The sequence below is a fragment of the Tachypleus tridentatus genome, chromosome 7 (genome assembly GCF_004210375.1).
Source record: "Tachypleus tridentatus isolate NWPU-2018 chromosome 7, ASM421037v1, whole genome shotgun sequence".
Classification (NCBI taxonomy): Eukaryota; Metazoa; Arthropoda; class Merostomata; order Xiphosura; family Limulidae; genus Tachypleus; species Tachypleus tridentatus.
The window spans coordinates 145,400,245-145,424,709 of NC_134831.1; the positions used below are offsets into that span (position 1 = coordinate 145,400,245).

Consider the following 24,465-nt stretch of genomic DNA (forward strand, 5'->3'; position numbering starts at 1 on the left):
AAGGCAAAATACAGTTTAAAATATTTTAAAACTAAAATAACTAATATCAAAACTGTTTTTAAATGCTCAAGTGGCAGAGAGTTCATGCTAATTTAATGTTAAAAAACTGTCAGGAAAGGTTTCACACATTTCTATATCCATGACAATATAATATTTTAGTCAATAACAAAATAAGGGTATTGTCAAGTAGGAGTTAGACTACAGTTTTATCAAATAAGCTTGCATTTTGAAGAGGCCTATCTGTATTTTACTGTAATTTTGATACAGTTTTCTTTTTACAAAATTCTTAATCATTTTGCAAGCATAATAAAATTACACAAATTGAAATAAATAGAATTAATATTTTATAAAGGTGGGCATCTGGAAAAACTGAAAATATTTAATCCACAATAATTCTATGCTCTAGGCTACAACACAAATTCAAACTTAGACACTCACCTTTCATAAGTTATTACCTGCCCTACCTTGCTTTTTGACTTCCTCATCCTCACTATGGCTGCCAAAATATCTGGGTGGTAGGAGCTTTATACCACATGAATTGACCATTTTATCTACAATATTTATCATTTCATTCAACATAACTGCCATTAATAGGTTAATAGGTTTCTATAAGTGTGTGTGTGTGTGTGTGTGTGTGTGTGTGTGTGTGTGTGTGTGTGTGTAGCCAATAAATGCAGTTAAAATTTAATATTGTTCTAATAAAGTTTCAAAATGAGTTCTGATTCTGATTCATATGTGAATATGTTCAGCTTTATTTCACTGTTGTTTTAAATAAGGATCCTAAGAGTCTTAAGGATAATTTAGTTTAACACAGATGTTTTTCTTTGTAAACATTATGAAAAACACTGAAATAGCCTCTATTTTTTCATCATTCATTACAAATTTAATACTTGTTGACAGAAAAAAAGGTTTTCACAATTAAGAACATACTATTCTTGTCAGTATAAATAAACCAGGTTTTATTTAATATATACAATTCATTATATGATAATTGAATGAACATTTAGGCTTGACTTAAAATGGTTTGTTGTTTTTTTTTGGTTTTTTTATATAGACCTACCTATAAATCACATTTAAATTCATAATACTTTCATTATTTTACTCAGGATATGAAGAACCTGCTTATAGACAGCATATATTAAGAATAATTACTACTGCAAGTGTGAGCCACACCCATAAATTGGGAAAAGGTTAAGTTCACATACACTGATGAATAGACAAGCCTGGAGGAAATTTTCATTCTCCACTATTCTTATCAAGATGACATTAATTACAATGCTATAAAGGAAACCTTTTAATGGCAAATCAGTAATATGAAGAGAAAATTTTTCTTTTATAATTTTTGTATAATAAAAAAAGGAATTTGAGAAAAAAACACTCAACTAAAGTTTAAGAGGAGTAAAAAGAAATTTGACAGAGATTTAAAAAGTTAAACAGAAAAAAAATGTTTACCTAAAAACCAAGCAGAAAAGGATGAAAAATGAAAATGCAAGTAAAATTTGGGTGTAAGGTAAATAGTTAATATATATTTAATAGAGTAGTAAGTGAACAATTTTAACCAATTATTTTTCTTCCTTCATCCAGGACTACACACCTACACAAAATGTTTGGATACTTCTAAAGTAAACATTATAAATAATTTTTATTCAACATACAATCCTTGGTTCTTGAAAATAAAAATATTCCTAATTGCAACATACATTACTGAGATTACAATAATTGATTTTTAAATTATATCTTATTGAAGTGTCTCCTCTACAGAAAAAAATAAATTTCATTCCTGTTTAACTATTTTATATTCTAAATAAACTCAACTATTTACACTTCATAGAATGTGTATGTGTTCTTGTAGCTACACAAACACTTTAAATGTTTTATTAGTATGTACATTATATAAAACAAAATTTATAAAGTTTTAAATTATATATTAGTGTAATGTTCATCACAGAATTATTACAAGAATATCTAAAATTAAAATTTATTTTTAGGTGTATATAACTGACATACAATATTAAACAAAAATCAATTATGTTGAAACATGAATCTTTTCAATTATTCCAGGGATTTTTTTTAATTCACATTTCTCATTAAACAATCTTTTAAAAATTCTTATTTTTTTCATCAAATGGTTCAAAGATTCTTGGATAATGGACAAGAGCACTTACTTAACTGACAGTCAGTTATACTATGTTATACTTTAAGTTTTAATGATAATGTCATACAAGTCTTTTCTACCCAACACAACTTTACTCACCTGCCATAATATCAAAACATAAATTATCCATAAGCTTCTTCAAAATGTAAAAACTTTCACAAAGTCATCCTCAATTATTTTTTATATATATAAACTGTCATAACACAAAGATATTCCAATACTTTAAAACTTGAAGAATTACAACTAAAACGAGTTTTAACAAAAGATTTCATAAATATGCTCAAATATTGCAGTTTCAAACATAAGTGGCTTTTAGAAATAAATTTCAGCTTTCCATACACTATAAAAGCTCACAATTTTGAATAATAACTGACAAGCTCCCACTCCCCATCAGATAGCTACCAGTACCTGTTTTTATATAACATGTTAATTAAATCCACTTTGTATGCAGTAACAAACTCATAATAAAAAGAAACTAGTGGAAATTTAAATGTGAGTGCTTGCATATTAAAGTTACTCAGCAGTAGGCTTTGTAAATAAGACATTTCAGAGTTTGATTACATTATCAATAAAAATTTATTAATCACAGCTAAAAGTACTGTTAAAGCTAATGGCTGGGTATAATAATAAAAAATACAGCATTTGTAATAAGAAATGTGTAAAAAAAAATTAAGAATTGCTTAAAATTTTAATTAACACACACAAGAATACCTATTAAGATCAAAACTAAAAAACAACACTGCAATGAGTATAACAACTGATTAAATATACTGTCCTAATAAAAATAAAAATACAATATTTCATCAGTTAGATACATTTACTGTTAGCTATACTTTGAGCCATAAACCCAGTAATATCTCACAAGGTTTAGATAACATTGCAAAATAATCTATAAATAAAAATATGATATTAAAAATAGGATATATTAAATACAATAATCAATATTATTAATGTGAGTGATATACAAGAATAAAAAATAAAGCACACTTTACTCACAGAGCACAAAAACACCAGTTGCTTTTAAAAGCATATTTTTTTAAGAATTGTGTTTTATCAATAGATCAACTATTAAAATGAAAATACCAATACCTAGAAATACAAAGTATATCTGCGGGTACAAACATTCTATTTTTGCTATTAAAAACAGTATTTATACATTTCAATTGCTTGCCAGGTCAATGCAATTAGATTTAGTATATGCAAGTCTGAAGAATACATATTGTGAATATACGTTTGTAATAAAATACATTAAGCAGATAAGATACCACTTAAAAAAAAAAAAGAGTTTAAAATATCTTCATACAATAAAATTTTGACACCAATATATTATTTCCTGCAAGAAAATACATCAGTTGTATTTTTTATATGCCCTACATCCTTTGGCAGGTTTAGGCAACACATTCCAAGTTAAACACACTAAAATCTCACTTAAAACCTTTCATAAGTGAAGTTGTAACCACAGAGAACTGAATATTACTACACTAATGAATTTGTTTAAACTGGTTCATAACCATCTAAGGATACTTCATCTAACCAGTTTTCCAACAGAAATGGTCCACAGCAACTCAATGTACATTTTAGCTTATTTTTGTAAGTGAACCTTTTTCTAAAAACCTAAAAGAAATATAGAACTTAACCATATTCCATCATAGAACCAATATTTAATTTCAATGTCCATTTCATGATGATTATTACAGAAAATAAATACATATGGGTTAAACCTAATTTGTCACTATTACTTATGTACCAACCAGTACACTGTCACAACTATACATATCTGTACTTTATCAAATGTTACTGCCTCTACTACATATTGGCAGGATTTGTCACATTTATGTTATATACATAATATCAGACAAACAGGTATCATGGTATTTGTAATTGGTGTTAAAATATTTTACAAATTAAACCAAGCACGTGCAAGTAGAAATTTAAGCAACAAGGGGGTAAAAAAAAGAATATTTGATGCTTCTACAAATTTAGACTGTCCTACATAGTGCAAACAGTTTGTAGGTCAAAAAGCATAATAAAATATGTACTGTCAGCTTCTATTTCTGTAAAGCATTCTCTTTTAATTAGGCATTCAACAAAAGAAGGATAATGTCATTATTCCAAGATTTCCAAATAATGATTCAGAGACCAATTTGTTGGACTAATTGGAGTCAACAATTCAAAAACAAAGAAAAATTAAAACATTTTATACAGTTCAGGTAACAATACATTTTTTGTTGGGTTTGCTTTTTTAATCTGCTCATCATCTTCCCCTCAGTATCAAGTATTACCTTAGTGAACTGTCATTACTGAAAATGCCAACCTGTAGTCCCAAAATTTGTTTGGACAAGAAAATAAAATAAAAAATTAGTATTATTGTAAATGTTTAAGAATTGTAATTTCATGCTTTAAATTTTTTCCCCCCCATGAATGTTTTAATACAGTACATCAAAATTTTAATATAATACTTTGAATAAAGGAAACATACAATATAAATGTTGAATTACACAAGACAGAATATTTCTGTTAAATAACACAATTGTAGTAGTTCTATACTTAAGCAACACTGACAAATTACAAGTTTTAGCTTCATATACAAACATATTATAAACAGTTTATTAATCTTATGTAATTCTTTTAAGTTTTAGGAATGTTTTGTTGAGAGACCAATACCTTTGTGTTGTTTTTATTTACAAACAACCTTAAAAAACAGAAACATGGAAGAACATTTTCAAAATCCAAAAACATGGAAAATACCAGTCTTCAAAATATTGTTGCTAATTTAGGTTATAGATCGTCTAGTTTTTATTTGGTTATATATTAGTTGTAACGATTATATTATTTGCTTTTCATTGTTCCAGCAGTTCTCAGTAATGGTTATTAACTTTGTTCAACATTTGTTTGTTTTACAAGAATTCTGAAATACAACTTTTAAACCATTTCTCTAAGATTAATGTCAAAAGTCGGACATACCAGCCATAAAGATGACTTCTATCAACATTTTTAAGTCACGGATGCAAAACTTTTTTTTTCCTATGAAAGGAATATTCATACATACAAAACAAAAAATTTAAAATATTTTAAAAAATATGTTTTGACTCAGTACAGTGAGAAACATGGTGAGACATCTATACCCCATTGGTATTGTTTTTACTATAGTTCTATTTCTAAGTAAATAGCTTTCTCAGAAACATCCAGAAGATGACGTGAATGGATTAAATAAAATTTTTAACTTATATTTAAATCGCTTATTTCTTATGCCCTATAATACTGGTTTGTTTAATAATTTCTTTTTATTATCTACTACTGATTCAATTATCAACATGAATAAAGGTTCTTGTTACTAACAGCTATGAAATTCGTTCATGACGACAACGCTCAAGAACGTTTAAATTGGACAAAAAAAAAGAAATAAAATCAAACCTGTTGAAAATGATATCGCTGTTGGCATATTTCTCCAGTTTTGCGACAGGGGGCAGTAGCTCGTCAGGGTTGTGGGTATGCTCCTCAGTCCCGTAGTCGTTCTTATCTTCCGTCTCGTGTTCCTGTTTCTCCGTCATGTCGGCGCCGCCCTCGAAGGTCCCATTCCCGCCTGAAAACAACCGCATAAACATATAGAAGTGTCACGTGAGTAAAAGGGAATGGGGAAGAAATATATCTGACAAACCAAATCAAGTCATTCAATTAAAACTACCACGCTTAAAGTTACAAACTATTTTACGTTTCCTAAACTGTTGCTAAGAGTATTTTTTAAATGGTTCAAACTAGAATAACCAAGCCTCTCGCTTCACAGATACAGGCTAGTAATACAATGCAAGCAAAGAACAAATAATGCAAGACTGGGTCAAGTGTGTTTAATAAAATAAGAATACTGTCGCTACTGAACTATTCAAAATTATGTTTGATTATATAATCAATTTTATATAGTACGCACAACTCATAAATTGACTTTCGTCGTGTCTTCCACTCCCACGAGTCTTCTTCAATCAATTCAATATGTTCCTGTTACTACTGCATTTCATAAACTTTTATTATCTCGTTACAACTGTCAAATGTATAGCACTAACTATGACAACTACAAAGCGCTGATAGAAATGAGAGAAAATAATCTTAACATTGAAGTTTGTAAACCTTACTTTTTTAAAAATAAAATATATGCAAATATTTTCACAAATTACAAAATATAATAAATGTATCGTGGAACGCGCCTTGTTAAAAGTTTCGACGAAATAACAGTATTTTCTTTCATCTGTCAAATCCTGGAGTAAACAGTTTCGTTTTTTCTAAAACAGTTTTCTAGAACATAACAGAGCAACTAATCAACTAAATTATCGTTACAATTTAAATTGGAATACATTACATTAAATACTATAGTTGAAGAAAAAGATTTAGGTTTTGTGATTAAAAAAAATCACTTAAGTCATCTAAACAATGTATTGTAGCTAGCAATAGACTAATAGGATTTTGGGTAGCATTTACATAAATACAAGACAATGTATATTGTTTCACTGAATAGATCACTTGTAAAGGATAGTCAAGAGTATTGTGTACAGGTTTGGGCTCCTTTCCTCAAAACAGGCATTGAATTATTGGCGAAAATGAGCCACAAGGATGATACCTAGAATAACAGGATTGTCCTACGAAAACTTTTTTTCTGGAGAGAGGTTATTAATGGTATTAATAAACTAAATCCATGAAACGTGGTGTTTAGCAGTGAACAAATAGAACAAGGGGGACATATATTCAATTTTAGCAGTGCAGTTGTTGTCAGCAGTTTAAACAGCATTATTTTTCAAACAGGGTGTTCAACTTTTGGAATAAGAGGTCTTCAGGAGTGATGGAGGCAAAAACAGAGTCCAAGAAAAGTCTGGATAAATACAGATTATTAAGGGGTGGTAAAAGATGGGAACCGAAAGGGTCATACCTGATGGGCTAATAAGCTCCTTTACGTCCCTTTAAAATTTTTGAAAGATATAACTTATTAAATCATAAGGTTTTAATCATACTTTCTAAAGCATTATTTTTTTGACAGGGCAGAATATGAACTTTAAGTGAATATACCTCGAATGAAACCTTTTTTAAAGTTTAGCTGAATAAGTATCAATACTATTATTAATATTGATATTGAAATCAATAGTACTGATATTATCCATGAGTGTACGAAAATGGATAGTAACTAATCAAGTTAATCTTAGGCTTCAATTATCTTCATTAAACTCTTACATAAACGGAGAAACTATATACACATAATGGAATTATGTTTACAACACTGTCATGCAAAAGACTTATGCATACACAAGTTATTATGTGAATAAATTGTAACAGCTGAATATATGCAAACACAAGTAACCGTGAGGGAAAATTTAAAAGAATTAACCAATCATAAAATGAAGCTGATTGAATGAAACCTTAGTTCGCTGTTCTGAAAGAAAATATTAACTCTAACAAATTTTCCCCGCCTTTATATAGTGCAGACATTGTATTAGTTCTCTTATAAAATGCTCTTCTCTTTGCTTACCATACAAGGTATTAATATTTCTTAAAATTATAACAGCATATAAACAAATGCAGAACTGCAGGATACGAACTGAATCTAATGGAAAACCACACCTGTAAGGACTAATTTCTACTGTTTAAATACACGAAGTTCTCCGAAGATCACCGAGTGTGATAAGTAGCAAGGATTAACATCAGATGATTAAGTTTACCATTCCTTAAAAGAAGATTAAGGAGTTATTATAATCTAAGCACTTTCGATTCGAAATAACACATAGGGAATGCGGAAACAGTATCGTACGAAGTACCAGTGAAAATGTGTAGAACAATGTCTATAAATGAAATTACACACTCGTTGCTGAACTATACAGTTTAGCAACTATGCGAGACAGTGAGAAAAATACTATTTACAAAGCTGATAATGTGTCGAAAAATTAAATAGCCTCAAAACCTATTGCATAGTACCCACGCAACGTTTTATTTCGGATATTCGTACAAAAACTATTCAGGAGCTATCTGCGTCTAGCCGTTTCTTATTTTGAACTAATGAGACTAAACAGAAGGCAACGTCCACCACCATATTTTAGACTACTCCAATTGAATAATAAGAATTGGCCGTTACTTTAATAACGCATCACACACCCCACAGTATGAAGATCAGCCTTTTGAAATAAGACTGATTCACAGTCCGACACACAAACCACAAGCCACGCCCGGTCCAAACACGTTTGTAGATTTACAAAAACAGGAAACCTACTTAATTCAGATTTTCACATACATGGAGGCAGTTATTTACAATAACAATGCACGCAAACACACAGTGTCCCAATGGTAAGTCTATGTATTATAGAATTGGGCTTATAACGCTAAAAACCGATTTTCGATACCGATGGTGGGCACAGCACGGATAGATTAAAGTGTAACTTTGCGCTAAACGAAATAAACAAAAATGCAACAACAACAACAACACACCTACACAACAATAACAAAAAAAGGTATTAGCAGAGATTACAAGTAATCACAATATATTTATTCTATTCATGGGAATTATGTTGCAAAAAGAGCTTGTAAATCATTGTTTACTAAAATGGTGTTTCTTACATACATAATATATAAGGTTTTGTACCACTCGAACGTAACAATCGTACGCACATACGTAAGTATGCAAGACCTATAAATGGCGCACTAAACTGCACGACATACGATAAATAAAAAGCGTACTGCTAAGTTAGCTACCCTTTGGTCGCACAAGATATGAGGTAAAATAAAAAACAAATCACTCGCATACAGCTGTTACAAAGCTTCAGAAAGATGCTATATTTACTCTCTCCTGATAACACATTGATTGAAAAAAGATCACGTAGTTCCTATACGCAGCATCTACGAGAAGCCTTTAATGTATTGTGCGCGCGCGCATGTGTACACGCGGCCAGTGCAGTAACATTTTTGTATGGACTAGCCACACATTTTATGTGAATTTTATCAATTGTACAGTGAACAATATTTCGAAATACAAAAAAGTATGTGGTGAAAACCTGTTACTTTAGATAAAACTGCACTGCTACCGCCTTAGCTGTTATTCTGTTATTAACAAATAGATTAATTTTAATTCCATGCATATATTAAAATAACTGAAACTATCATCGTAATCACCCGTACAACGTGGTAGTTCGTGTTCATAAACATAAAATAATGTTGTCTCTAAACAAAATATAAAACTTCCTAAGTTTACAGTTGACTTTTATTTCAAAAATATAATCAAATACAAACATCATGATTGATCTTTGTTTGCGGGTGTGTTTGTATACATTTCATCAGTATGAATATGTATTAAATTTCCAGCACTCCTGTAATATTTAATAAAATCATAATAAATATTTTTTAAAACATCCTATTAACACAATTTATAACTTTATTGAAGCCGTATGGTTTCCACCTTAAAATTACACTCTACGAGCAAGTTAGTATGTTGGTATATGGTGTGATACACTGAGGGAAAAAAAGTAGACTTAGGAAACGTTGAAACAATAGAAGCAATGTGATAAGGAGTAAAACTATGTCTCGTAACTCCGGAAGATGGCGTAGATGACGTCGAAACTTGTACATGTAGTGTCATTTTAGAGTGAAAGCCTTATAGCTTCAATAGTTTTAAATTGTGTAAATAAAGAAACTTTGTTTTTACTTATGATAATTTTAAGTATAAATATATTTCAACACTGATCTTGAAGTAACGAAGCTTTGTTTAAACAATAAAATATTTTTATTTATATTCGAAATGTTCTTTCCACTAGACATCCACCACCTTTCCCCGATTGCTTTCCATATTTCTTCAAGTGTACGAGGATGGCCTTTTCAGTGTCGATATCAAACACTCCAATCACGCAACAATTCAGAAGCACCGTGTTTCGTGACTTGGCGCACGCACGCGCGCGCGCGCGTATGTGTGTGTGTGTTTAACAGTCAATATTCATTATTCTTCTATTCCTTGATATACACAACAATTTAATGGACATGTCATGTCAGCAGCTTATATATTCATAGCTTTTGTCACTTTTTTTAGGTGAAGACCCTTCATAATATTGTGTACGACACACAATGTTGCCTAGGTTCTCATCTCTTAATACTAAACACCGCAACTCTGCTGAATATGATTAAGGTACGACTTGTTGCATATATCTTTCCGGATAGTCCTGGTACCTCAAGTTAATCCATATTCCTTTATTTTCCATGTTATTAAGTACACAGGATATCTTTAACATAGAAATTCTAAAAACGAATATAAACACATCTTTTATGATCCGAGTTTACGAATATTTTACATCGTAAAAGACTATTGCATTCCCTTCGTTAAAACGATCAATTTTCGGTGGCATCACAGTCAACGAAACAACAATGTCAAAATGTAGTTCAAACACAATCCATTCCACCGCATATTTGTATAGAATGTGGCTGTTACGCACGTGACTTACTAATTTGGGTATTCAAAAAGTTAATAAAAGCTCTTAATGCTGTGTTTATATCAATTTCTATCATAAGAACATAACAATCATACTGGTTTTTAACAAAAAGGAAAAGATCCATTTATCATTGGTTACATTTCTCGTTCCTTTTTACTGAACTACATGTGATAAACTCCTAATATGATTCATTGGAAATTGCTGCTTATTAAAAACACCAAACTCAACCCGATGTAGAAAAAACAGACTCAACTGCGCTTTTAAATGACGTGTGTTAATATATATGGCAATGATACTTGGGCCGTACATGATTATGAACTATTAGCAATATCATACTGGTCGTCGTCTATTAAAATTGATGAAATAAATATTGTCTGTCGTATCCTAGCCACCCTGACGAGCCCTGGTCGGCACCAAATATGACTAATGTACGTATCTGATATTTTATATTGGTCTAAATCTGAAAAGAAACAAACAAACAAAAAGGCATGTTCGTCTGTCAAGGTTGAACTTAGGTTTTTGTTGTTTTAAAGAGAGAGGGTTCAACTCTACGCAGCTATATCTAAGAATACTGTTAAAAATTAATGTCGCCGAAGGTGAAGATATTGAAAATGTTATTTAAGGAAGTTTCGCACACTAGTTTTAAATATGAAATCGACACTTTCCTTAAAGACCGTGGCTTCAAATACTTTCGAATTTCGATACGTTCTACTAGCGAAATAAAATAACTTGAAAATATGAATATCTGTCCGCCAATTGCGTATGAATATACATAAAAAGAAATATGTAAAGGCCTACTAACTATGGCTTGTTTGTTTATTGAATTTCGCGCAAAGCTACACGAGGGCTATCTGCGCTAGCCGTCTCTAATCTAGCAGTGCAAGACGAGAGGAAAAGCAGCTAGTCATCACCACCCACCGCCAACTCTTGGGTTACTCTTTTACCAACGAATAGTGAGATTCACCGTATCATTATAACGCCCCCATGGCTGAGAGGGCAAGCATGTTTGGTGTGACGGGAATTCGAGCCCTTGACCCTCAGATTACGAGTCAAGCCGAATCATCCTAAATGTGGCTGTTGTTATCCATAGATGAATGTTAATTTCTGTGTTCTTGATGTTAAAATGCAAGTTCTTCTATTGGAAATTTATAATGAATTTTAAAGCTGTAGCATTAAAATGATTTTTAGAAGCCAGTTTCCAGAGTATTAATTACGTTAATAATAAAAATACAATGATTAGGTTTGATCTTGTTTACATTTGAGTTTCGATAAGGATTGCAGTAATTTTCTAAAATTTTGGTTACAAATTCAATGCGCTAATTTTACGAATTTTGTTAAGAAGTGAAAAAACATGGATGACTAATTATATTTGAAAACATTCATAGTCACAGTATTAACACTGTCGAAAAGAGTTTTTAATTTTAAAAGCACTTTTTGAAAGAGGGCATATTATGGCCGATCATTCGAATTCGTGTGTTTAGATAAAACTTGGAATTGAGTCCAATACCACAACTCTGATTTCGAATTTCGATACGTCCTATATATAACAACATACTCTGCTCTGCTTTCACTCGTAAATTCACAGAATTCAAAGATGCAATACGAAAGCATATCAAGTGTTTATTAAAAGATCTGGTTAACAGTAACCAATATTTTCTTTCATTAAAGCTGGTTTCAACTGGCATCATATAACAGACCCACCGAGAGAAATGGGAAATTACCTGAAGAAGGTAGTGGTGGGTGGGTAGGTGGATTCAGAGAGGAAACCAATTTACTAAGCCTTCCCCGGAGCCATTCAACGAATATACACCAGAAATTATATCGACGACGAAGTTTTAACTAACCCATACATTGTTGTTTGTTTTGCTTTTAATCACATAAAAAAAAAAGACTTAAGCATACAACTGTTGTGTTAATAGACGAGAACTGGTTTGCGTTCTACTGCAGGTTTATCACATGGTTACTTTTACGTATACACAAAGAAAGATTAAACACATGGAAAAATTTTTTTTATTAAACCGTACATACGGGCTATTGCGATTCCATAATTTAATTCTCATTACAACGAAGCAAATGACTGGTATTCCGTCACGTTACTTTGTTAACACTAAATATAAGTTATAAAATGATGATGAAAAATTCGCCAAATTAAAATATCATAACCATTCACTGGTAACCTGATCAAGGACTGTTGCTGGAAACAGTTTTAGAGTTTATTAAAAAGAATTATGCGAATTTGGAGAGATTTTTACCACTATGATATTTCTTAGACTACTCAATTATTTTATTACCAAGTAAAAGCTGTCGAACTTGCATGTTTACACAACTACTAAGTAGTCGTTGCTATTTCCAATACCTTTCCCTCTACTCTTGACAACTAAACTTCATATTGTGATGTTAACCAACTTGGCATATCTTCTGCCTATGTGTAATGAGTGAAAAAATGATAATGCTAGGTTTATTCGTTCCGTCCTGGCAATTTTAAAACTGTTTTGTATGATGAGTCACGCTATGCACCTGGAATAGATCATAGGAAAAGAAAAACCTACAAGAAACTACATATCTCTACCAAATACGATAAGTTAATCTAGTAACATGGAAAGGAGTCACTGAGCTCACGTAAAGTGAATCTCTCTCTCGGAAGGTTTATTTTTAATATCAATGTTCATGAACAAACCACATGTGTAATATGTAGTATCGCATATATAAAATGAACGTAAGTTATATTACAGTAACACTTACAATACGATGTAAAAACACCCGACGCAACACTACACGCCACACAGAAAATAACCTCTATATTTCTAATACTAGTCACTAGTGAATGCTCTCAAAAAATGAGCCACTGCAGATGGTTAACACGTGATTCTGGAATGATACATTTATACTGCTTGAAAAACAGTGAGGATACTTTATGATTCACTAACATATATAAACATTACGAATTCATCTCTACAGATGGGAAGAATCAGATGTGAAACTTTTATTAAATCGTACTAAAAAGATATCACAGTGATATAAAGACTACTTACAGTATTAAAGGAAAAGCAAAAGGATCTTACTAAGATAAAAAAAATAGCATTTTTTTTGTTGTTTTTATTATTATTATTGTTGTTGTTCCTGGAGAAAATTTCATCTTTATCCCTATCATTAATGTATCCTGCAGTTGTATTTTTCTTTCTTTTTGTAGTTGTTGTTGAAAACCGAACAAAATAAAGATTGTATACAGATCAGGACTGGTCGTAGATGTTTTGAAGCCTCATTGCAATAATGCAGTGGTGGACGTTCACTTCCTATAAAGATACAAAATTAGTGCCCCCCCCCATTTGGGATTCAATATCCCCTTTAAATCCGTCATAGATATGGAATCATAATTCTTACCCTTAGACAGTAAACTCTTAGCAAGTTCAAATGCATTGAGGAACCCACAGATGAATACCCGCTACTTTTTTTCATCTTCTTTGTCGGCTTTCATTTATGTTTCTGGTTTTAGATTATTGTAACAGATATTTAAATGTTTTATTTAGTATACAAGAAATCAAAGCTTAAAGCTCCCCTTTCTTAAGCACCGAATTATGCTTACGAAATGTTTTTCCGTAATTCAGAATAAAACTTGTGTATCCACCATAGATGTTTATGGAGGGTTCTGATAGATAAGTATGCACCTATAGCATCACTTGCTATTTCAGACACACGCACACTTTAACAACTTAAGGAGCTGGTCATATATCTACAAGTACATGCACCCACAACTGGTACTTAAGGAACACAATCAACTGCAACTCTCTGAACCTACTATTGAGTGCGACGTTACTCACTTGATCAAATGAGGCTACAATCAACATATACATCTTTTTAAACGCATTTCACTTATTCCAGTTTATCTTTGATAAAACCAACAATATTTATACCCAAACCAAACGTAATTTGTGACTCACTGAAGCCGTACGTTAAAATAATAATACATTAAACCAAAAGTGACTACTAATTATACCGCGGTCAGAAAACGGTCGCCACATCCACCCACAAATATTACCAACTTGGATTGTAATATAAAACAAAATTTCTGAAAAGTAAGTTTAAAGGTCAAAATACTTCACAATGAACATTATTTCACGTGTCAATCTTTTCTATATCCCGTAATTTAACGACTTTATTAATATTCTAATAGCAAATACGTAATAAGACTGTATATAAGCAACGGCCCGTTTTACTACGATTAGAATCGACAGAATAAAGAACATTCTATACTTTGCACAACGTTGTTCCGATAAAATTATAATGAAATAGAATTCAAAGTAGCTTTATGAGAAGTATTTCAATCCATAACAGTATCCTTTATGATTCTAAGATGTCTTAAATTAAATTATTAATACCGTTTAATTACAAACGCTCACGCTCGTCGGTATAGGACGTCATTCTAGAAGTAAGTGATACAATACAAAACAAGGATCCTTACTAATCACTTTCACTTATGCACACACACCATAATGTCTCTCTCCTCCATTCCTACAACAACAGTCTTCGTTTAGCTGGATTTTAACTACACCTTCAGTTCATTTCTGTTAACCCTTCCATAGCAAAATATATGCTGCATAAATTAAACATAATTGTGTGTTGACGTCCATTTCTCGCTCGAATTGAACCGACTACTACCCGGGAGGGCTGATGGTGTTAGTTGGATGATTATGTCAACACAATTAGAAACACAAACACGGGATATAATCTTGCTAATTACAGTCTGAACGTTCAGTGTGCTGTGTCTTCCTTTAGCTGGTGGAAATAACATTACCAGTTTCTAGTCAGGTCATTTACCACACCAACAGGTGCAGATGGCAGGCTACATGCACAGAAAGTCAGTGTTCTTCGAATTAACTACAACAGTTCTAACCACACCCGGCTTGATTTTTGTTAGTCATAAAATATTTGTTGTTTTAACATGCACTTCTTAAGGATTAAGACCAGCTTAATGAGATTACTTTTCAATTCTAAACACCATGATGTCACCTGAGATTGGCATACCCTCCTACACACACAAACAATTCTAGCTGGTAAGAAAGAACCTAAAATCTGCACAAAATTATTAACTGGTGAATACAAACTGATTACACATGATTAACAGTATGGAAAGAATGGACAAGGTGTCTACTCTACAAAGATATAAACAAACAAAAGATGAACAGAAGTACTAATAAACACTACATTAAAAGTAGACAAAATAAATACACAAATAAATCTATAGAGCAGTTGTTAGAATTATACATAAATTGAGGTATCAATAAATTCTTGAAAAACACAAACAGATGACAAAAATATCTCGTATAAGAACTGAATATGTAGAGCAAGCCAACAAAAATGTAACCCTATTCTAATTTGAACAACTAGTCTGTTTTTCATTGCCCACATACATGTATTAAAATCTGAAAACTACAATACCCTCAAAGACAGTGTTAAGTTCAATAACTGGATTGTTGATGTACATTCATAATATTGGAGTTAAAATTAAATAATTGTTCCAAATATACAGTTTATCATACACATTGAACTTTTTATTAAAAGTTTTCATCTATTAGAAAGCAGTCAAAGGTTATTATAAATATAACAAGTAAATTTCTTGAAATTACCAGTTTAATATCTTACTTCACACATTAAACACCTAACAGTATATACGAAATGGTTAAAGCTACAAAAATACGAGAGCTTTAATTTGGGTCAGTAAATATAGTTATGAAAAACAAATGTACATATTTAAGTAATCTTGAAAATGAAATTAGTATATCTGTTCCGGAAATACACAATATACAGTAAAGCTGCATAAATGCATGATTTTCTCTAATTTTTTTGTTTTTCCTGAAACAATTTTTATACCTTATAATATGTATCATAATACTATGTAATTATTTTGTAACATATAAAAAGACACTATGTTCAAAAATATAATCAGCTGTTACTTGTGCAGAATTTAGGAGGAATAACTACTTCAAGTTTAAGAGTGCTATTTGAACTATTTCAAGCTGCATTAACTTGCAAACAAAGCTTGTTCATATTATAACAATTATTATTTGTTCTTTAATCATTTCTTTTAGTCTAGTAAACTACTAATTATAAACAAACTGAAAAAAAAACTTATTTTGATCAAGTGTAACTACATACTTTAAGTTTTGCAGAGACACCAATTTAAACATTATCCAAGTTATTTCTTTAAAATGTGAAATTTTGATGCAATTCTTTATTTCAGGAAAAAAAAAAAGTGCCCTTACAAAGTTTTAAACACAATTTACATCCACTTACCATCTTCATCTAATTAAAACTGCATATTTCATTGCACTTTACTTTCACAACACAAAGTACTTTGAATTAATTAAAAACTTCCATATTCTTGAATAACTTTCAATCTTTTTTTCTAATTTGTTGCAAGTTTAACAGTTTATTAAGGTATAAATGTAACAGCATAAAAGGTCAAGAGTAATGGAATAGAAAGCCACAGTAAGTTGTTCAAATAACTAATCACCTTTTTCATGTATTAGGTTGATTAAGAGAATATTATTAAAATAGGATATTTTAAAGGCTTTCTTCTTCCTTACTTTTAAAAATAAATGTAACAGATCCATATGCATAATTCAAAATTAAAATATTAGGCTCATGTAATAACTGTATCACAAAAAGAAAAATTTGCTTGACCAAAGACTCAGAAAAATGCATAATCTGATATTAATCACCTCTTCTGAAAATACAGCTACTTTAAGTATATCTGATTATGAGTATTACACCTTTTAAAATACTACAAACAGACATTCCTGGATGCAATATATATGTGTGTTTACTCATTTATATTAAAAAGTAATTATCTCTAATCAGTACCTGAACTAAGACATTTCATGTTCTAAAGAACAAGTGAAAGAAAATGTATTTTCTTGTGAAGGACATAAAGCATGTAAATGATTACTTTACACAAACTAAGAAATCACTAACATTCTCAACATAATGTGTAAAAACGTAACATGTTATCTTAAACACAGCATGTAAAACAATGAACAGGACATTTCAATACACTGCAATGTATGCAAACTTATACACTATAAATATCAAATGTGAACAGTCAACATGACAATTTTGATGCAATGCATTGTATGGTAACTAACATGAAAGGTTTTGACAGATGAGTATGCACTTATGGCATACTTTACTTTAGAAAATAATTATATATAGAAATGAAACAACAGGCATGTGATTAGAATTTGCCATTGCATGTACAAAAATACATTGAAATGCCTATTTATTGTAAACAAATACATGCACTAATAACTGGCATTTTAAAACCCACATGACCAACTATAATTCTTAAGCACAATATTTATAACATTATTTTAAAATGGTAATTAGCCAAAACAAAAAATTCCAAAAACTGGAACAGTTAAAATCACCAGATAGAGGCACACCCATGTATTATAGATGTACAATGCAAGCTATTAACATGTTTGTAACAAGTATTAATATTTTAGAATAATATATCCATTTCCATTATGACAATGTTCCCCATTTATTACCATTATTTGCAAGAAAATAACCTATGAAAACTTATTCTTCAACATATTTACTTAAATTTAGAGCCTGAAAATACACAAGTATGATGTTCAAATATTAAGTAACAAACTGACTTGAAAGACATTTCATCAGAAATCTTGTATTCATCTCACATTTAACTCACACACATTAAAACTACTTACTAAAAAGCAGCACTAGTGTCTATTTTTATGTGAACATAGTTGCTTATTAAAGAAACTAATTGTTATGAAAATGGATCATTGGAAACATTCTACAGTTACTGTAAAAAGTTTACACAATGACAATATTATAGCAGAAAATATACTAGCTAAAAATATTTAGTATGTAAAATAGCATATTAAGGATAAATACATGAATTCTCACACATTACAAGTCAGACTGGTACCAAATACAATGTCCTGAACAAGACTAATTCTGTTTGTGAAACAAAGTTTAAAAGTTGAAAGTTTGCATTTCAACAATTGGTATCTTAGTTTAACAAAAATGTTTACATTATTTCACCGTTTAGATTCATAAAACAAAAACATTGAAATATTGTTTACACAAATGCTGCGAAAAAAAAAAAATTACCTTAAAACCTTCATTACTTGTTATGTTTAAGTAATGCTTATAAATACCCAATATTAAATAATAAGGTTCTAAAACTTTATGGAGGTATATTATCACGTAACGTACACACACTTGTTGCAACTTCTGATAGTTCAAGCTAATGATTTCCCATTAAGTTTGGTTGACATTACCAACAGAAACACTACAAAGGTCACTGTCTGCAGTAGTATTAACTGGTTGTAGTATTCATACCTCATTAAAAGAAAATAAGAAAAAAGTGAACATTTTTTGAAAAGTTTTTTCTGGAATGTACTGCATGGGAAAAGTGTTTGGATTATGTTCTTTAGTTATACACAACTGTCCCAAAGTTTTCATACATTTTACTGATATAAACTGTAATATTTTTATATATTAAGAGTGGTACCATTTATTTAAAAATAAAAAAATTTGTTTAAGAACTTCAGTTTCTCAGTACTAATTTAAAAATTACATCAATAAAAGATACAATCAAACTCTGTTCTTGTTGTGAAGAGTACTTTTATTTCAACTTGTGTTCTATTATAAAAGAACCAACTGTTGCACATCCACAGTTATTTTTCTAATTGTTGAAATCTTGAATACCCAAAGCGTGAATTGTAAGCATTTTATTTGTGAGGCCATTCAATAGCATATTTAAAAAATTACATTAGTTAGTTAATGACTATTTGTTTCAATCTTTACTTCCTTTAAATGTACTTCTGTACTATAAATATACTTTTATTCCCATTTTCAGGCAATGAGAAATGAATATACACAAATGAAAATTACAATTCGGAAAATTTCAATCTACTACTATTTACTGAAAATTAAAAACTTAATATTACAATATTAAGATTTTTACAGCGATATATACCATTATTTTTAACTATAAAGCCAAAATATTAGCTTTGTGAAAGAAATAATAAATTCACAGCTGAGCATACACATGCAAAACATTAACCAAAATCATAATTTCTTACTTTAATACTATTACTATGTTAGTTACAAGGCAGAAAAGGAGAATTAAGTTATAAGAAATAAAAATAAAACTTACAAGGCTAATTAAAATATTCATTTAAATTTTATAACTATTAAATAATGCCACATTTCTTGTGAATACATTCAGATAAATTTTTTTCTAAGGCGATAGAATATAATTACTGTGATTAGAGGTAATTTCATGTATTCTTTAACAATAATGTAACCTACACACTAACTACAGATCAAGTATTTCTGATCAAGTTACATGGAAGCATATTTTATGCAATAGCAAGTTAATATTTTTAAACACTACCTTTTAATAAAAGTTACGTCAAAATCATTCTATCATTTAAACAAACTTTACTTGTCAGGCTTAGTTTATAATTAAAATTTATTTAAACAGCAATTATATAGATGAATAAGAAAAGGAAAAAAAAAAAAAAAAATCGACTTGAATGATTTGATTTACACACTAAAGTTTAGGATAAAAAAAAGTCCAAAATTATTCTCCCTCAAATTATAGAGACCTTTTGCAGCATACATGTTAGTGCACAGTGGAGGTGGAATGGTGCTATACATAATTCCGAACCATTGACTATAGAGTAGTTGTTCAAAAACAACCACTTTTAAATTACACTTATCAATAATCATACATTTTCCTATACAGTTTAAAAACAATTTTCTTAATTTCTTTAAAAAATTCAACACATTTGAAATTATGAAATCCTTTTCAATACACATATAATGTAAAATCGTATCCCATAAATATATGTATTTAAATCCTCTTCTGTCTAATATCACAAAAATTATCAGGAATGCAAAACGTTTAGTTCATTTAGTATCCTAATCAAAGGGTGTATTACAAAAAAATATGTTTTTAAATTCTTGCATTTTATTTCTTGAATAAACAAAATTGAGATAGTGACTTTTCTTTACTGTAAAGAGAAAATATGCTTTATGATGAAGTCATTCATTCATTTCCTACCTTGTGAAATTATCTCTGTGTGTGTCTACACACACACTATTTTATTCAGTTAGAGAAAAAAAGTGAAAAATCCTATATTTTTTCTATACTTTTGTTCTTTTTAATAAAAGATAAAATTGATTTTTTATGACAATTATTTTGCATAGAAATATTTTTATTTGATATTACACAAATAAACCAAATAAATGCAAAACAATTATACATAAAAACACAATGCACTAAAGGAAAAAAAAAAGTTAATTTTACAAACAAATGAAAAACTAGATTTTGTGAGTAGAGCTAGCCAATTCACTTTGTTAATGGATCACCTATGAGCAGTTATATTGAATAGTCGTAATAAAGTAAAAGTAATTTATTAATCACAATTATAGTTAAATGTAATAAAATGAAAATAATCAACTAATGTAAATTTGTTTTTCCAATTATTACTGCTTTTGATTATTTGAACTTAAAATGTTGCCAGTATAATTTGTCATTATTACTTTGATTAATTTGAGAGTTTTCACTTTATTTATTAATAATAAACAAAAATATTAAACTGAAATTAGAATCATTGATTATCACTATTTAAAGTATATCAACTAACTGATCTTCATGAGAATAAGTTAAATGCAACCAATTAATGAACCTAATTAATCAATTATCAAATTCTACCAATTTTCCCGTTGTAGTTGCAAATGATATTTGCAGATTGTTCACAGAGCAAGTTTGTTATATCAACAAATAGAAAGAAAGAAAATATTTTTCTTTGGAAGATAAAAGAGATGTGTCTTCAAAGTAAGCAGAACCAAACCAATGAACCAACTGGGATACTTCAAAGTTATACTTAACTCTCTCTGCAAACCATAACTAATAAAAACTTTTAATTGAAAAATTTTATACTCTAGCTTCTCTTATTTAAAAAAAAAAAAAAACACCATCAGGAGCATCACTAAAAGGCAGATTTTATTTTAATAGGTATAGTATTCACATGATCACTCTTCATTTTCAAACAGATGAAAAACTATCGTAAACTACCTACATAAAAAAAACATTAACACAGATATACACCCACTTCGATAAAAGTGGAGAGAAAATGATCTTTACACTAGATAACTATAAAGGAGTTTTTTATTCTTTTTTAAAATTAATGTTCTGCCTTTGCAGCTACTTCAGGATTAATATTACATCATTTAAATATTACACAAATGTTACTAAATTAACCCTAAAGAAGCTACAAAAGGTGGAATGTTGGTTTAAATAAAAATATACTCTAAGTATAGTAGAAGAAAGCAACTCTTATTTATAAAATCTTGCATAACTGAAGTTTGTGTTGTCTTAATACAACTACTTTGCTTTATAAACTTAGAACACTTAAGATAATGTTTTGTCAAATATCATATACTGAATGAAGTGTTCAACCTTTTCATTCGGCAGTACTACAGAACTAAGACACTAATTTTTCTTTTCCAAGTTATCATAATTATCTAAAAATTAAGTTATATACTCACTCTCATAGACCATAAATATATATGCAAATTATAGCCTAAAATATACACCAACTATAATACCAGGTTAAAATATTTTAGCAATACTCTACAGAATTAACACTGAGGCCATCAGTTTATGAAATCTGCTGTCCAAAATAGCTTTAATGGGTCAGGAAAATAACAGTCATAAAAACACAATTTTAATTATACAATAGATACTATGTAGTAATTCACTTGAAAATGATAACAGTTGTGTATATTTCAAAATAAATCTATTATGTTAAACTTCATCTAATAATATATTCCAACTACAGGAAAATGCCATACAAAAATTCAAAATATAGAAAAATAATCATCTCAAATGTTACCAATCTTTGGATACCTATTATAAAGATAAAATTAAATTGTTACAGGAAATTTATCTAATAAAAGTTAAAGTTTGATATCATAAAACATAAGCTGAAAAATTCCTCAGGGATTAGTGCTTGTGCCTTTTATTTATTTACAGTAATGATTATTAATAATGATTAGTAAGTTTGTAAAGTTTGCTGATGAAATTAAACTTTTGGTTATTTTTACCTATATTGAAAATGTTGAGGTATTACAGAAAAGACCACAATAAATTTGTAAGATGGACAAATAACCTTTAAAGATAGTAAGTGCAAGGTATGCATTTTGGTTATCACAACTGAGAACACAGTTTAAATAGAGAAAGGAACTCACTCAATGTGACTAAAGAACAGAATATCAGCATATTAATGCAAAAGTGACTTAAGCAAATTGAAACAATGCTTTGTTGCTAGCAGTAAAACTAATAGACATTTTCGGATGTATTTGAATACATTAAACATTTATTACAAGTCAAAGGAAGTGTTCATCATTATAAATATCATGCATTAGATTTTACTTGGAATACATTGTATATTTTTCTCTTTTGTCTCCTAACCTGAAAAAGAATATTAACTTATAGGAAAGAGTTCAGAATAGGAATACTAAGATTACTTCATGGTTGGACTTTTCTCAGATAATATCTCAGTTTAGTTTCTATTGAGAACAGAAAGGTAAAAAAAACAATATATTGAAGTATACAAGATTATCAAGGAGATTGATAGGATAAATTCTTCTGCTTTTTTGTGCAATATCCTGAAACTGACACTTTACAAGAGCTAGGAGAATTGACAGTAAAGGATGGATTTAAGTTATTTTTCTTTAAGAAAAGGTTTGCAGAGACAGCCTTAAAAGATACAAATGATCTTTTATTATCTTTATATTATTTTTGACAGTCATTTCTGTTTTGTCAAATAACAAAATGTAACTGATTAATGAGCACAACATTTAATCAATTATTAAATTCTACCTTAGATTTTCTTAATCATTTACACATGACCCACAGGTGGAAAACAATTACCAAAGAAAACCTCTCAATATTTAAAAATAGCAGAAGTAACCAAGAACAAAAAAATCAAAATAGGTAGTCAAAAGATATATCTTAAATATTTATGAAAACTAGTATAAAAGTATATCATAGATCCAAATTAGAATAAGAGATATTGCAATATCACAAGTTTTTAGTGTATTCTAACAATCAGGTTTTTAAACATAATTTCTCTTATAGACCAAATAGCTACTGGATACAACTACGTTTGTGTGGTTGCTTTCCAAACTCTTCAATTAACCACACTTGTTACTGAAACAACTCTTATAGTATTGATTTTTCTCATATACAGGTATTTTAATATCAGATCTACTCCAAGTGACTAAGTCAACAAATGAACTTCAGTGTGCCTAAACAGACACATACACTGAATAAATCAATCAGAAATAATAACTTAAATTCTATGTAGCAAAACACTCTTTCAGTTATTTTAGTTTTTTTCTTGATTGTTGACAGCTATGAATTAAAGAATTTTAACAAATTTTGTTTATGCAAGTTTCTTTTCATAAAATGTGCACAATATCCTCTACATAAAAATTTGTCTGTAGAATAAGTTAGTCCCTTAGCATCTCTTACGTTATATACAATTTCTTGTACTACCTTACGTCACTGAATCAAAAATAGTATCATAAGAATACTGTGAAGTTTATTTGAAGAGCATGCTTAGTGCAGGAAAGGTCACAAAAGTTGTAAAAAGAAATAAGCAGGTTTAGCAAGAGAATTATAGAATTATGAGAAGTAAAACATTACAAAGTTTTAAACGTAAAAGAAAGGGTATGAAAATGCTGAGTTTATAATACTGCAAAGAATGAACAAAATTATTGGAGAAAAATGCTTCCTAAATTGGTTGTTTCAAAAGTAGT

At 29.6% G+C, this 24,465-nt stretch overlaps 1 protein-coding gene across 4 annotated transcripts in view; it reads right to left on the minus strand.

Annotated features, from left to right (window-relative positions):
* The window catches only part of LOC143256826 (serine/threonine-protein phosphatase 4 regulatory subunit 1-like), a 164,898-nt gene that overhangs the window by 134,148 nt on the left and 6,285 nt on the right, over window positions 1-24,465 (minus strand). For all 4 annotated transcript variants that reach the window (XM_076514536.1, XM_076514535.1, XM_076514549.1 and 1 more), the window contains one exon: window positions 5,570-5,738. In XM_076514536.1, coding sequence (XP_076370651.1) covers window positions 5,570-5,738 — 169 coding nt within the window. The remainder of the gene's footprint in view (window positions 1-5,569; window positions 5,739-24,465) is intronic.